Raw genomic sequence first — 17,324 nt, forward strand, 5'->3', positions numbered from 1 at the left:
AAGCAGCAGCTACTTTCCTGGGGTCCACACAACACATGAAACATAATACAGAACATCAAGACAAGAACAGCTATGTAAAGAGGACAGAACTACGTACATTAAAAAAAGAGGCACATGTAGCCTACACATCAATGCATACACACAAACTCTCTCGGTCAAATAAGGGAGAGGCGTTGCGCCACAAGTGTTGCTTATCTGTTTTTTGAAACCAGATTAGCTTTTTATTTGAGCAATATGAGATGAAGGAAGTTCCATGCAATAAGGGCTCTATATAATACTATACTCTTTCTTGAATTTGTTCTGGATTTGGGGACTGAATAGACCCCTGGAGGCATGTATGGTGGGATAAGTGTATGTCAGAGCTGTGTGTAAGTTGACTACTGTATAAAAACAATTTGGGATTTAAAAAAATTTCAGAAACAAGAAGTCAGTCTCTCCTCAACTCTTAGCCAAGAGAGACTGGCATGCATAGTATTTATATCAGCCTCCTGATTACAATTAAGAGCAAAACTTGTCGCTTTGTTCTGGGCCAGCTGCAGCTTAACTAGGTATTTCCTTGCAGCACTGGACCACACGACCGGACAATAATCAACATTAGACAAAACTAGAGCCAGCAGAACTTTTTGGAGTGTGGTGTCAAAAAAGCAGAGAATCTTTTTATTACGTCCAGACCTCTCCCCATCTTTATAACCATTGAATCTATATATGATTTGACCATGACAGTTTACAATCTAAGGTAACGCCAAGTAATTTAGTCTCCTCAACTTGTTCAACAGCCACACCATTCATTACCAGATTCAGCTGATGTCTAGCGCTTAAGGAATGATTTGTACCAAATACAATGCGATTAATTTTAGAGATGTTCAGGACCAATTTATTACTGGTCACCCATTCCAAAACAGACTGCAACTCTTTGTTAAGGGTTATAGTGACTTTATTAGCGGTGGTTGCTGATGCGTATATGGTTGAATCATCAGCATACATTGACACACATGCTTTGTTCAATGCCAGTGGCAGGTTAACAATTGAAAATAGTAGAGGGCCTAGAGAGCTGCCCTGCGGTACACCACACTTTACATGTTTGACATTAGAGAAGCTTCCATTAAAGAAAACCCTTTGAGTTCAACAGGACAATGACTCAACACCTCCAAGCTGTGTAAGGGCTATTTGACCAAGAAGGATAGTGATGAAGTGCATCAGATGACCTGGCCTCCACAATTGCCCAACCTCAACCCAATTGAGATGGTTTGGGATGAGTTGGACCGCAGAGTGAAGGAAAAGCAGCCAACAAGTGCTCAGCATATGTGGGAACTACTTAACGACTGTTGGAAAAGCATTCCAGGTGAATCTGTTTGAGAATACCAAGAGTGTGCAAAGCTGTCAAAGTAGCCACCCTTTGCCTTGAAGAATCTAAAATATGTTTTGTTTTGTAAAACACTTTTTTTGGTTACTACATGATTCCATACGTGTCATTTCATAGTTTTGATGTCTTCACTATTATTCTACAATGTAGAAACTAGTACAAATAAAGAAAAACCCTTGAATGAGTAGGTGTGTCCAAACTTTTGACTGGTACTGTACGTATTGCAAATTCATAATATATTGTACGAATTACAATTCGTAACATATCATACAAAATTGGATGATGGCCTTCCACAAATTAACACATACCATATACCAAATGATCATATAATACTAATTTGAGTGTCCTGGATTTTCATATACTATGTTAAGTCTACCAAAGTCCAGGTTGTAGCGTTAGATTCCTCATGTTGCATCAGCCGGACAGCCAGGAGTTAATTTAATGATTTCATTAATTGAGATCTTCATGGCAACGGAGCTTTGTTTATCTGTTCATTTACTTAGCAGTAGTGGCCCTGTGATGTAATTTTAATAGCACAGTTCTTGGCCCTCTGAGGATGATTGACTCCTATATCTGAATGTTGGAGATAGACGCTGGGAGGCTGGGCCTAGCGGTCTTCATATTTAAGATCAAATAAATGGCTCACCCACCCAGTGGCCAGTTTAGGTACACCATCACGTTCAAGAAAATGGTCATGTGGCCGTGGCTTGCTATATAAAGCAGGCAGACAGAGCCATTTGGTTATGGTTCGATTGAACATTAGAATGGGAAAAACAAGTGACTTAAGTGGTATGATTAGTGGTGCGGGGGCTGTGCTTTGGCAGAGTGGGTGGGGTTATATCCTTCCTGTTTGGCCCTGTCCGGGGGTGTCCTCGGATGGGGCCACAGTGTCTCGTGACCCCTCCTGTCTCAGCCTCCAGTATTTATGCTGCAGTAGTTTACGTGTCGGGGGGCTAGGGTCAGTTTGTTATATCTGGAGTACCTCTCCTGTCCTATTCGGTGTCCTGTGTGAATCTAAGTGTGCGTTCTCTATTTCTCTCTCTCTCGGAGGACCTGAGCCCTAGGACCATGCCCCAGGACTACCTGACATGATGACTCCTTGCTGTCCCCAGTCCACCTGGCCGTGCTGCTGCTCCAGTTTCAACTGTTCTGCCTTATTATTATTTGACCATGCTGGTCATTTATGAACATTTGAACATCTTGGCCATGCTCTGTTATAATCTCCACCCGGCACAGCCAGAAGAGGACTGGCCACCCCACATAGCCTGGTTCCTCTCTAGGTTTCTTCCTAGGTTTTGGCCTTTCTAGGGAGTTTTTCCTAGCCACCGTGCTTCTACACCTGCATTGCTTGCTGTTTGGGGTTTTAGGCTGGGTTTCTGTACAGCACTTTGAGATATCAGCTGATGTACGAAGGGCGATATAAATACATTTGATTTGATTTGATTGTCGGTTCCAGGATCTCAGAAAAGGGCATCCTGGGCTTTTCACGTGATGACAGTATAGGTTGTACTGAGAATGGTGAAACAAAAAAAAACATCCAGTCAGAGGCAGTCCTGTGGGTGAAAACAGCTCGTTGGCAAGAATCGCGCAAACTAACAGGCGGGCCACAAACTGGCAAATAACGGCGCAGTACAACAGTGGTGTGCAGAACGGAAACTCAGAATGCACAACTCGTTGGTCCTTGTCACTTATGGGCTATTGCAGCAGACGACCACACCGGGTTCCACTCCTACCCGCTAAAAACAAGATGAGATCAATGGACAGGTGATCCACTGGGCACGCGATCACCAACACAGGACAATTGAGGAGTGGAAAAAACATAGCCTGGTTCGACGAATCCTGGTTCCTGTTGCGTCATGTTGATGGCAGAGTCAGGATTTGGCGTAAGCAGCATAAGTCCATGGCCTCATCATCCTGGGTGTCAATGGTACAGGCTGGTGGTGGTGGTGGTGTAATGGTGTGGGGAATGTTTTCCTGGCACACGTTACGTCCCTTGATACCAACTGACTGAATTTAATAATAAGTGCCGTACGTTTCATCGTGACATGGCGCACTTTAACGTACAGCGTCAAAGGGGTCCGTTTTTTCAACTTGTCTCCAATAGTATTGGTTTATTACCATGTCAATCGGCAGGAAGCCTAGTGATTAGAGCATTGGAGCATTGAACCGAAAGGTTGCCAGATCGAATCCCTGAGCTGACAAGGTAAAACTCTGTCGTTCTGCCCCTGAACAACGCAGTTAACCCACTGTTCCTAGGCCTTCATTGAAAATAAGACTTTGTTCTTAACTGACTTGCCTAGTTAAATAAAAAGGTAAAAATAAATTCTGTATCGAAACTTAGTTCCATATCACCAGCTACCTAACATCCTATTAACTAGCTATCGTGATGTATTTATCATTGTAAAAAAAAAAAATGCATTCGTGGCTAACACTGATGAAGGGTGAAAGGATAGCAGCGCCAACTGTCAAAGAAGGGAGAGTAGGCTATTCTGGATAGTATAGAACCCGTCCCTAGAAGTAAGGAAAGAGATAATAGTAACAATATTCAGTGCTGTCTAATTTAAGCAATGAAGTATTTCTTGTGATATTTTCTATCCTCAGATACAGAGAGCAGCTAAGGCCTGTCTGCAGATGAAGAGGTCCCAATGAAGAGCAGTGGTTCTCAGTTCTGGTCCTGGGGACTCGAAGGGGTGCACATTTTTGTTTTCTCCTTAGCACTATTGTACACAGCTGATTCAAATGACCAACTCTTCATCAAGCTTCAAGTGGTATTTATGTATTCATGTATTCATGTGTGATGCTATCCTTGATATAAGCCTGTTGTACATGCACGTGTGCACATGCATCTATCTAATGTTACCATGATTTGTTATAAGAGATATCCTTTAGTAATCCACAATGACCCGATGAAGTAAAAATCTAACAATGACATCATCCATATTCCAACCTTCCAACTGGAGATTCCTTACAGTTACAGTACAGAGCACTGCAGGGTTGGGTGACCAGGGCCATCTGGGACTGCCTCATGGGGGAATTCAGGCGTGTGTGAAGGCTACTTGTGTCCCGCACAACTTCATGAGGATGGACACGAGGACCAGGAGGGGATCTGCAGCTCGCCGCCATGTGCCAGAGGAGAGGTCTACTGCTCTGCAGGATGTTTCAAGGACGGGGCCAACAACGCAGCACAGAAGGCATTCCGTGTGCGGAAGACCTTCACCTCCTACTTCAAAGAGGGTGCTATTCCCTGGCAACACCAAAGACTACACGATGCACAACCAAAGGCTCTTTTAAGAGCCATCCCCATTGCAATAAGAGTATTCTTCAATTTACTTCACTATATCAACTGCAGTAATTCAATTCCCAGTTTATCTCCCTTGGATTTCTACTTCTCAGGTAAGGGCTTGGTTTAGGTAAGGGTGATGTCTGTACAAACACATAGTGTCACCCATATATCTTTTTTGGGGAACAATTAGCCACCCTATAACCCCCACTTATTTATGAAATTGGACTGATGGATTGTGTTGTGCAGTAAGCAGGCTCAGGTGTGTAACTGTGGCTCCTTCCACCTTCTAATAACAGGCAAGAGGACCAACCATGCAGAATAGTAAGACACGTCATTATTTGTATAACTACCCTATATTGTTTGTCCTTGTGTGTCTGTGTATGTTTTTCAGAATAAAGTACTCTGCAGCCACTGAGTGTGGACACCAGGTGAGGCCACACACACAGATTTGAAAACTCTGTTGAACTCTTTAACTACCTTATTTTCTCAATAACAGTCTCTCCCCATCACTTCACCCCTCGTCTCCTTTACTTCATCCCTCGTCCCCTTCTCCCAAAATCCTTTCGGTTATATCAGCTGTCAGTGAACTCTTCCCGCATCTGAACTGGCTACATAGAGGGCACAGCATGATTAGAGGTGAGAGGTCACTTGGTTGGATTAACAGGAAGTATTATTAAAGAGATGCTTTACATTGAAATACAGATAGAGATGTAGTAGTCCTAGAGTTAATGATCCAAGGTCAGTTTTGCATTTCACCTCCTGATGGTTATGATGACAACATTATAATAAAAAACTAAACCACGCTTAAATCATGCTCTCATTCTTTCTCTCTCTAGTCTGCATGTATGTTTTGATGTGAAAAGAGGATGCCAACCCCCAGTCCCGTCATCGCCTCCTCACCTGCACTTAAGATAACCTTCGGGCCAACTGGGGGCCCAAGGCTGGTTAGGAGACACCGCTAGAGACAATATGTAATTGTGATGACCTGAGTAGCAGCACTGTAATTCATTAAATCAAATGCAGACTTCCCTGCTACTCTGTTCTTACCTCTTTCCCTTTCACACACACACACACACACACACACACACACACACACACACACACACACACACCTCCCCAAATTGAACCTGTAGTTATAATGCAGGTACTATGTATTTACAACACTTGGATAACACTTGGATAATGAACTTTCAATAACGCGTTTCACATTCTCCACTTGATTTGGATCACATTCTCTACCGATGAAATTGAAAATGAAAGTGCAGGCAGTAATGTACACAGGCCCTAAAAGTACAAGGTTGTCAAAAATATAAAACTACTTTAGTACATTAAACCATTTTTACAGAACTGTTCGCATTCGCTGCCTGTAATCCTGCCTAAGCCAAGTCTGTGCATATATTTAAGTGTTCTCCATACACACTCATTTCTTCATCACAAACCACTGTCCCTGATGAGAGTTGTTCAAACAGCATGCCCCACAGAGAAAGGCCTCCTTAGTTGTCTGCGATTCACATACTGAAACATTACTTGATATGAGATTTTGATTACTAGTATCCAGAGCTTAATTGAATCCAGTGAGTTTACAGTTACAATTTAGTTATCAGCTATATACTTACATTATTTGGGATTTGACCTTTGGAGAGCAGGTGAGTTACAGTAGTGGAGCTGTAGAGCTGATAAGGAATCTCCCAGTGCTCTGAGATATATGACAGTCTGGAGGCTGATATTGTTGGATCACACAATAAGCATCTCTAAGTACAGCAGTCACAGTGCTCTGGAGAGCCCTGATGAAATAACATAAATCCTCGTCACTGCCACCTCCTACCCAAAATCTCTGGGGCCATCGCAACAAAACGCTTACCAGAAAGCAGAGTTTTTAATAAGAGCAAGGCAAGAGAGAATTAAAAAAAATAGTATTCGACTTCGTAATACAAAAGTGGGTGAGATCAATATCGCTCCTGCTACTCGTTCAATATTTAGTTGGCTGCCAGGCAATCATTTTGTGAAACACCATCCTGTCATGCCTTTTAGAGCCCATTTCCTTGGCGCTACACAATCTCACCAATAGGCCTTGTGTCTAATGGACTGCCTTGTGAACAAATACAGCACTCTCTGCTGCAGGTGGGAATAGATGAACAAGTGGTATTCCAGGCACATGGACGGTGAGTGTAACAGGAATAGGGGATGTATTGTGTTCTCTACATTTCCATATAGAGAGAATGAAGGGTCCTGTGTGCCCTGGTGATAAGGGTTTCCACCTATACCACACGGCAGCAGCACTGAGGAGAGAGCCTTGCAGCATTACTGTGCGTTTTTTCTTCATTAGACTATCACCGTAGCACTACATTACACAGACGGAGCATGACCTTGACGCAGGGTCGTTCCACCTCAAAAAGCACAAGAAAGAGGATTGACACCCACCATCTCAGATGGTTCTGAAATCATTCCTGTAGTTAGTAACAGACATGATTAGCATTCCTGTAACATTATTTTGTTAGGGAAGGGTTTGGCCGGGGGGCTTTACTTGGTTCATTGCATTCTAGCGACTGCTTGTGGCGGGCCGGGCGCCTGCAGGCTGTCTTCAGCCATCAGTTGAACAGTGTTTCCTCCAACACATTGGTGCAGCTGGCGGTTGTTAAGAAGAGCGGTTAGGCGGTTTATGTTTCGGGAAGACGCATGACCGACCTACACCTTTCCCGAGCCCGTTGAGGAATTGCAGCGATGTGACAAGACCGTAATTGGGTCGCAAAATATTTTTTAAGGGAATAAATCACACACAAAGGTTCCATTTCCTGGACACAGAATACGACGAACTGATTTGCTTTCATGGAGGACTGGCTTGAATTGTGAGGATGACTACACTATTTATTTTCATCATAACCCAAACCTATTGGCTTTCTACCCAAAGTTGCAAAGAAAATTAGGGTGATCTATTCAATAAATACAAGAGACCAGCAAAAAGGATAAAAGAGTGTCGACGGCATCTAGCGGTCAGAACCTGGTTTTTTCACACTACTTCATGGTTAATAATGCAAACTACTTCAATGACCTAATTTCTCTGAACAGGGGAAACAAACGTCTCAAGATTCACAGGGAATACATTACATACTATGGAGAAGCAATACTCCAAGTCGCAGCTTCATACTACTTAGAGAACTGTTGGAGTGGGATTGTCATGGAGGTCTATTGGGTGGCTTTGATATTTTTGGGAGATTACTCATGTCTTACTCAATGGTGTTAGCGGTTGATGTTACTCTTCAATAACAGACTCCAAAGCAAATAAGGGGGAGAAAAATAGGTTTATTCAAAGAGGACAAATCATATACAGTGGGGCAAAAAAGTATTTATTCAGCCACCAATTGTGCAAGTTCTCCCACTTAAAAAGATGAGGCCTGTAATTTTCATCATAGGTACACTTCAACTATGACAGACAAAATTAGAAAAAAAATCCAGAAAATCACATTGTAGGATTTTTAAATGACTTTATTTGCAAATGATGGTGGAAAATAAGTATTTGGTCACCTACAAACAAGCAAGATTTCTGGCTCTCACAGACCTGTAACAACTTCTTTAAGAGGCTCCTCTGTCATCCACTCTTTACCTGTATTAATGGCACCTGTTTGAACTTGTTATCAGTATAAAGATACCGGTCCACAACCTCAAACAGTCACACTACAAACTCCACTATGGCCAAAACCAAAGAGCTGTCAAAGGACACCAGAAACAAAATTGTAGACCTGCACCAGGCTGTGAAGACCATCTGCAATAGGTGAACAGCTTGGTTTGAAGAAATCAACTGTGGGAGCAATTATTAGGAAATGGAAGACATAGAAGACCACTGATAATCTCCCTCGATCTGGGGCTCCACGCAAGATCTCACCCCGTGGGGTCAAAATGATCACAAGAACAGTGAGCAAAAATCCCAGAAGCACACGGGGGGACCTAGTGAATGACCTGCAGAGAGCTGGGACCAAAGTAACAAAGCCTACCATCAGTAACAAACTACGCCGCCAGGGACTCAAATACTGCAGTGCCAGACGTGTCCCCCTGCATAAGCCAGTACATGTCCAGGCCCGTCTGAAGTTTGCTAGAGAGCATTTGGATGATCCAGAAGAAGATTGGGAGAATGTCATATGGTCAGATGAAACCAAAATATAACTTTTTGGTAAAAACTCAACTCGTGTTTGGAGGACAAAGAATTCTGAGTTGCATCCAAAGAACACCATACCTACTGTGAAGCATGGGGGTGGAACATCATGCTTTGGGGCTGTTTTCCTGCAAAGGGACCAGGACGACTGATCCATGTAAAGGAAAGAAGGAATGGGGCCATGTATCGTGAGATTTTGAGTGAAAACCTCCTTCCATCAACAAGGGCATTGAAGATGAAACGTGGCTGGGTCTTTCAGCATGACAATGATCCCAAACACACTGCCCGGGCAACAAAGGAGTGGCTTCGTAAGAAGCATTTCAAGGTCCTGGAGTGGCCTAGCCAGTCTCCAGATCTCAACCCCATAGAAAATCTTTGGAGGGAGTTGAACGTCCGTGTTGCCCAGCAACAGCCCCAAAACATCACTGCTCTAGAGGAGATCTGTATGGAGGAATGGGCCAAAATACCAGCAAGTGTGAGAAAACCTTGAAGACTTACAGAAAACATTTGCCCTCTGTTATATACCCTTTGTTGGCAATGACAAAGTATTGAGATAAACTTTTGTTATTGACCAAATACTTATTTTCCACCATAATTTGCAAATGAATTCATAAAAAAATCCTACAATGTGATTTTCTGGATTTTTTCTCTCATTTTGTCTGTCATAGTTGAAGTGTACCTATGATTAAAATTACAGGCCTCTCTCATCTTTTTAAGTGGGAGAACTTGCACAATTGGTGGATGACTAAATACTTTTTTGCCCCACTGTATGTTATACTGAGAGGTAAATGTTAATTCTCCCCTGTCCTCAGTGATTCTCTCCTCTGATTCTATCCACAGAACAAAGGGACAGGATGTAGTTCTATAACCCAGCACTAGCCTGTGGTTGACCAATTAGAATTCCTTACAATAAAACTGGGCCAATGGCCAGAAAACAAGTACCCTACTTCAGGCACAATGTATAAACAATTTGAACCAATGAGAGCTTGCAATGTAGCTATGAGTCCCAGACTGAAATTCCTCCCATGTCTCTGACCCATAGATCATTAATCCCCTATTACAGAAAAACCACTATTTCCATTGATCATTAGTACCTCTTGACATTTAGTCCTCTTGACCTTTAGTACTCTATTGACCTCTCGTCCTCTGCGTTGTGCATTTATCTTCGAAATACAACAATGGTATGAAGAAGTTTGGTCCAAAATGGATGTCGGGTACTAGATTTATCAGATTTGATCTGAATCCTATAAATTAAAATGGCCAATTTGGGTGCAATCAATTAGCTTAATTTCCCCGAGAAAATTACATTCAAACAAAATAATGTTTCAGGAATGCCAATCTTACCTGTTTGGAACTACAGAAACAATTTCAGAACAATCTGATATGACATGGAACGACTCCTCAGTTAAAGGACTTAAAGGCCTCAGAGTTAAGGAGTGGCTCTGTGGAGAGGCTCGAGTGAGGGCTTATAGTTGCTGGTATTACAGGCCAGCTATGCTGTGCTGTGGTCACACAGAAGCATGACTAAACCCATACAGGAAGTGAGACGTGTTGTTGTTCTACATAGAGGATTAAGTACAAAGGGATTATCTATAAAGGACTAACCTGGGACACTAGCATACTGTAGCTTTACACTGTGGCACCTGTTAACTGATCGCTGTGAGAACAAGAGCATAGAACCTTGAAAAAAACTTTAAAGCATTGCCATGCAAATCTGGGCCCAGAGGTAAATTGCACTGCTGGTTTCAGGGACTGATTCAGGTCTGGAACACCAGGTGAGTGATCTCTCTGGCCAATCAATGACATCAATTAAGAGTCTGGTACTGTAGAAGAGAAAAGCAGCAGTACTGTGGACATGGAGCCAGGATTTTAATAGCCCTCGTCTAAAGGCCTCAACCAGGCATAACATGGCCTGTAACTAGCCAGGCAAAAGGCCAGCAATCCCTGGAAACCCCAGAGACTTCCTCATTCAAAGCTACATTTTTCTGATGGCTGCCTCATGACAAGCAGAGAGGAGGAAGGAGCGAGGGAAAGTGGGAGAGGGGGAGTGACTGCATACAGTATGTGAGCAGTCACTGTGAAACCACACTGTTTTCCACCCTGACTTCAGAGCTCTTGCTGCTATTCAGGGACGTTCCCACACACAGCGGGACAGGACATGACGGGACAGGACATGACGGGACAGGACATGACGGGACAGGACAGCTCTACTAGCATGGGTTGGCTGACAACATATAAAACATATTGGAGTGCAGGGTACTGTGCAGGGTACTGTGCAGGGTACAAGTGCTAAAACATTGATCACATTACAGTTAAGGTACATACTGTTCTCTGCAAACTGCTCTCTAAAACAAACATGAGTCATTAGTTTCTAAACATGTTGGTTCTTTCTTTACTTCCATCAAAGTGGATTGATCCAATCTATTATCTCAGGAACTGGTCCTCTCTTCAGAAATTGATTCGAGGGAAATTAGGCATGGGAAAATTCCTGGAAGTTCAGAGCTGTGCAAACCCCCATTTGAAAAGCAATTGGTTTCTCAACGAAGCGACAACACGTTGAGCGCGCTGCCTTGATCTCTTAATCCCCTTATATGATATCGATGGGAGACTGAGGGAGGGATGGAAGGGGGGAGTTAGGGGTCACTGTGCTGTGAAGCCATCAGTATCAGAACCTGCAGATTTACTGTGCTGCTTCTCCAAAACTCTTTGCCCTCAGATTCAGAAGGTAAATCCAGTAATCTCACAGTTCGACCTATTTAAACAAACCTCAAAAAGGTGTGCGATCAAGGATAGACAGAGACCCAGCAGTGACAGGGAGATGAGGCCAATGACAAAGTAGACTATGAGCCTGGCACAGGTACGTAGCCAAGTGAGCAGAGTGGTGGTGGTGGTCGTTACTCACTAGGCAGCAGAGTCGTTGAGCTGGTACTCGCGGGCGCGGGTGAAGCAGCCCTGCACCCCTCCGTCGGCCCACAGCCGGTGCATGGCATTGGACAGGTCATCTGGCAGGATGCCCTGCTCCTCAGCAGCCCCCGACAGGGCAAACAGCTGGCGGGCATCATCCTGGAGGGGGGAGACAGACAGACAGCCACGGGGTTAGAAACGAGTCAGACCAAGTGGAACAGACTCTCTGACATCTTATCCACGTTAATAAACATGGCAGTGGTAACGCAGACAGTTAACAGAAGATTAACTTTAAGATGCTTTGGGAAACCGGCCCAGGTCTCACAAGGTCAATAAGACTGAAGGAGACAAATCAGACTAGATACTGAAAAACCATTAAACACAGTAATCATACAATTTCACTGGAGCGACTATCCTCACTGTACACACACACACACACACACACACACACACACGTGTTCTAACCAGCCATAAAGAGTAGTCACCGGGGAGAGCACCCCTATAGAAGGGTCCATTAAAACAGGATGGAAACAGGTAATAATACCTATATTAGACACAGCCAGGTCTCAGCCCTGATTTACACACACAATGGGGTGGAGGGCTCTCCCCTAGCATTGGCCTACGCTGTCGCACGCACAAACACACGTAGAAACGCGCTCACACACACACAAAGCATGAAAAGGGCTGATTACACAGCTCCCACATCAGTTTAGCGCACCGCCCACACACCCCTCTTGACCCTCCCTCTGTGCCTCGATGCTTTCCAGGGAAAACTCCGGCCTCCTGAAGCTGTTTGACTGGGAAGAGGTGTGCGCCTGAGCTCCATACAACTGGTTAACCTGTCTGCCCAGTCTCACCCAGTCCAGCCCTCTGCCAGCCACAGGACTGGTTAATAAGTGAAGGGAGTGATTAGAAGAGGAATCAAAACAACTCCTCACACCAGGTGATCTCTAGGCCTCTCTAAAGTGGGTCACAGGAAATGTGACCTTGAGTGAGTGTATTGTAATTTACATATGTGATAGTTTTATGGGGACTGGAGGAGGATGTACAATAGCCCACTTCCTCCCTTCGAGGGCCCTTAAGGTGTGCACAGAGAGAAAAAAAAAAGTGTGTTTTTTTTCTGCTTATTCCTGCTGGATTACATGATTCCTCCAACCAGGGATTTCTGGAAAACCTGGGGAAAGTTAATGTAGTTTCAGAACACTAAGTGGGTCAAATCAAAACTAAGGCAGATACGTGTTGTTACGTTAAGTCAACGACTTTTAACAGGCAATCTAAAGAACATGTTGTAAACCAAACCATCAGGCCAGAGAGAGTAAGACACCATTACATTTGAAAAAGAGCTGCTGTGTCAAGGAAGTTAGCATGGCAGAGTTAGCCGTTACAGCAGTGAATACAGCTGATATAAAAGTAGTGGGGGACTAGCGAGAGAGCCCTGTCCCCTCCAGCACTACACACTCACAAGGAGCAGGAATAGATGAGGAAACTGTAGTGTGTGTGTGTGTGTGTGTGTGTGTGTGTGTGTGCGCGCGTGCTTACAGATGGGTCTCAGACAGGAAATAAGCCTACAGCCCATTCCTACTCCATTTCAGTGTGGCTGCTGCACATCGGTAGGGAAGGAGATGCGTTACCCCATACAATGTAAAGCTCTTTATCAACCACTATCTTCAGAGAGAGAGCAACTATTCACCTAAATGAAATAACATTTTTTTAAAAAGGTATGGCAACACTTACTATAATAAATCTAAATATATTTCTTCACAAAGCAATCTTAAGCAACGTCCCTCAGTCCAGATTTTGGAACAGTTCTAGCTACGTGAGTGAGCACTTCCTTTACAAGCGTCATTGAATCTAGAGCCATACATCTAAATAAAATGACTGCTTGTAGAACAGCTTAATCCACAAAGCTCATTGTACAAGAATATTTACATCATCATTCTCAACTCATTATGTTGATCAGGTTCAGTAATATGCCGACAGAGGTGTGTGTTATGTAAACGAGGGCCTGGGGGGACAGTCTATCAGTGGATGTGACAGTGAACCTGATCAACATAATGAGTTCAGAATTCTGGTCTCTCTCTCGTCACCATTTACGGTCACTAATGACGTATTTACGACTCAACAAACATTGGCAACTCATTATATAAAACTACATAAACAAGATGACTTCAATGTACCACCTACCTCTCCCTCATTCACGTTGAGTAGAGACTTGTGGGGACTCGTAAAACATCTTTCTCTGTTGATCGCATCCCCTCAGGCTATGTGAAAAATCTGCCTATTTGACTTAAATCTGTGAAACAGGCTATTTGAGGCTCTCTAGGCAGCGGTGGTTATGGGGTTGGAGGAGAGAAATGTATTTAAGAAGGTCAATTAATTCAAGACACACTGCCAGACATGCAGAGATTTGTAGCAGTACTATGTCTTGCAGAGCTAGCTACCTCTAATAAACCAACTCTGACACATAAGAGTGGGGGAACACCCTGCTCTCTCCATACCTCATCTCCACTCGCAAGTGGTACACAATAAGGTCTTTATCTCAACACTTGATTCAATCAAACACTGGACATTTTAGAGTGGACAAATAGCTCTGCTATTAATACTTCTGATAGTTTGGTAATAAAAAGGACAGGCAAATCTTTCATAAGATTCCTATCTGCATAGAGAGGATCTGTAAATCATAATTGGGAGAAACATAGGAGGCATGAATGAATTGTCTCTCACTAAGAACACATGGATTCTTTTGTATTACTGTGTCATCTCTCTCAGTAGTGCCCACTGGCCAGACAGGCAGCTCAGCAGTGCTCTCTCTAATCTAATGACAGACATGGGCAGCAGGACTGAGTAAACATGGAACATCACTTTACGGCACTCCTTCAAAACAATATTCTGGGGACGCTATACTACTCAAAACTCTCAACTGTCTAGGTAGGGGCTATTGGTACTTGAGCCAGATCATTTCCCCGGTCTCACTTCAGACAGACTAGAGCTGGACTAGAGACATGTGCATCAAAGCTGGAACCGAGAGAGTGATAAACATCCATCTCCATCTCCAGGTCATCAGACTGTTAAAAAGTCAACACAGCAGGCCTCCACCCAGTACCCTGTCCCTGAACTTTAGTCACTGTTACTAGCTGGTTCCCAGCACCTTAGAGACTATAAACACATATTAAAGTGACCAGTGTTCAATGACCTAATGTTTACATACTGTTTTACCCACTTTATATGTATATACTGTATTCTAGTCAAGGCTCATCCGATATAACCACTGCTGTACACACCTTTTCATATACTGTCCATACACACAATTATATATACACACACATACATATATAGCCTCTATCTCAAGGCCATCAGACTGTTAAACCGCCACCACTAACATTGAGTGGCTGCTGCCAACACACTGACACTGACTCAACTCCAGCCACTTTAATCATGGGAATTGATGGGAAATGTAAATATATCACTAGCCACTTTAAACAATGCTACCTTATATAATGTTACTTACCCTACATTATTCAGCTCATATGCATACGTATATACTGTACTCTATATCATCGACTGCATCCTTATGTAATACATGTATCACTAGCCACTTTAAACAATGCTACCTTATATAATGTTACTTACCCTACATTATTCATCTCATATGCATACGTAGATACTGTACTCTATATCATCTGCATCCTTATGCATCCTTATGTAATACATGTATCACTAGCCACTTTAACTATGCCACTTTGTTTACATACTCATCTCATATGTATATACTGTACTCGATACCATCTACTGTATCTTGCCTATGCTGCTCTGTACCATCACTCATTCATATATCCTTATGTACATATTCTTTATCCCCTTACACTGTGTATAAGACAGTAGTTTTGGAATTGTTAGTTAGATTACTTGTTGGTTATTACTGCATTGTCGGAACTAGAAGCACAAGCATTTCGCTACACTCGCATTAACATCTGCTAACCATGTGTATGTGACAAATACAATTTGATTTGATTTGATTTCTTTCTATTTTTTTAAATTTTACTAGGCAAGTCAGTTAAGAACAAATTCTTATTTACAATGACGGCCTAGGAATAGTGGGTTAACTGCCTTGTTCAGGGGCAGAACGGCAGATTTTTACCTTGTCAGCACAGGGATTCGATCTTGCAACCTTTCGGTTACTTTCCCAATGATCTAACCACTAGGCTACCTTCTGCCCCAAAATGGATTAAACGGGGATTAAAGGGTGGCTACTATTTGGTTACTACATGATTATATATGTCATTTCATAGTTTTGATGACTTCACTATTATTCTACAATGTTGAACATAGTAAAAATAAAGAAAAACCCTTGAATGAGTAGGTGTGTCCAAACGTTGGACTGGTACTGTATTTCTTTCTGGATTATGTGCAATTGCTTTGTTAAAAAAATGATTACTGCACTGCTGGAGCTAGAAACACAAGCATTTCGCTTCACCTGCGATGTCTGCAAATGCGTGTAGCAACCAACAAACTTTAATTAGATGAGAGGGACAGAGAGGAGAAGTTGGTGTTCTGAGAAGAGTGGGAGCAGTTCAAGGTCTGGCTGACCTTAGGAGCAGCAGTAGGGTGTATGAAGAGAGAACAGTGGCAGCTCTGATGGATGGACTCAGACAGTGTGTGTGTGTGTGTGTGTGTGTGTGTGTGTGTGTGTGTGTGTGTGTGTGTGTGTGTGTGTGTGTTACCGCTCTGGCTGCGTCTTCGTAGTCGATCTTGAGGTTGGCCATGGCCTTGATGATTGCCATGATGGACTGAATTGTGTTGCTGTAGACCACAGCTCTGTACTGCTTACACTCCTCTTCTGAGTAGCCATCCTCATGGATGATCCTGACAGGCACAGGAAAAAGAGAGCGAGTTGGGTCACTCAAACACATGCAGACACACTTGCACATGCAAGCGCAGCTCTTAAATATAACAACCCAGGTGTCACTAAAAATCGATATCTTTCTTAATAACAATGTCAGTGTTAACATCTCCATGTTTGTCCATCAGAAGGCACAGTTAGCATATTAATAATTGGTTACATTATACAGATTACGGTACTAAGCATGCTTAAGTCCAGACATGACTGGTTTGAGGCTTTGGAGGCAGCTCAGGTCTCTGCTGAGAACCAGGCAGCTGGAGAACACTACAACTAAAACAAATATTGACTACAGTATGGAAGAAGAACGAAAAAAATGTTGACAGTGAAAAAGTGGCCAGGCCAAGACAGGAGCCCCTAAGCTATGCATGAAACAAATATATTTTCTGTCTATTCACAACAATGCCCTCTGGGAGAGTGAGAGGCACTGCGAATTCCAGATGGATGCTGATTGGCTGTGAGGCATTCTCAATCGAACCTCATTATAATGCAAGGGAGCCCACTAGGAAGAAGGCCAAAACAGACTTACAGAATGAGCCCACAGAAGTGTTTCTTCTCAACTTCAATTGAAACAAATATAGTCAATCTTATCTTAGAGCCATGTTGGCTGGGAGGTTGGATGTAGGCCAGGGAGATTTAGTTGTGTAAAGTCATGTTCAATTTAACAAAAATGTAATTCCCAAAAACATGTCATTAAGATGTCATGCAGACACAGACATTTTCCAAGAAC

General features: G+C 43.1%; 1 protein-coding gene across 2 annotated transcripts in view; it reads right to left on the reverse strand.

Moving 5' to 3' along the window:
* LOC109895521 (guanine nucleotide-binding protein G(i) subunit alpha-2) overlaps nt 1-17,324 on the reverse strand; it is a 104,154-nt gene that overhangs the window by 4,140 nt on the left and 82,690 nt on the right. For both annotated transcript variants that reach the window (XM_020489245.2, XM_020489252.2), the window contains exons 3-4: nt 16,419-16,560; nt 11,696-11,856 (exon numbers count right to left, since the gene is read on the reverse strand). In XM_020489245.2, the coding sequence (XP_020344834.1) occupies nt 11,696-11,856; nt 16,419-16,560 (303 nt within the window). The remainder of the gene's footprint in view (nt 1-11,695; nt 11,857-16,418; nt 16,561-17,324) is intronic.

Source organism: Oncorhynchus kisutch, linkage group LG1, assembly GCF_002021735.2.
Source record: "Oncorhynchus kisutch isolate 150728-3 linkage group LG1, Okis_V2, whole genome shotgun sequence".
Taxonomy (NCBI): Eukaryota; Metazoa; Chordata; class Actinopteri; order Salmoniformes; family Salmonidae; genus Oncorhynchus; species Oncorhynchus kisutch.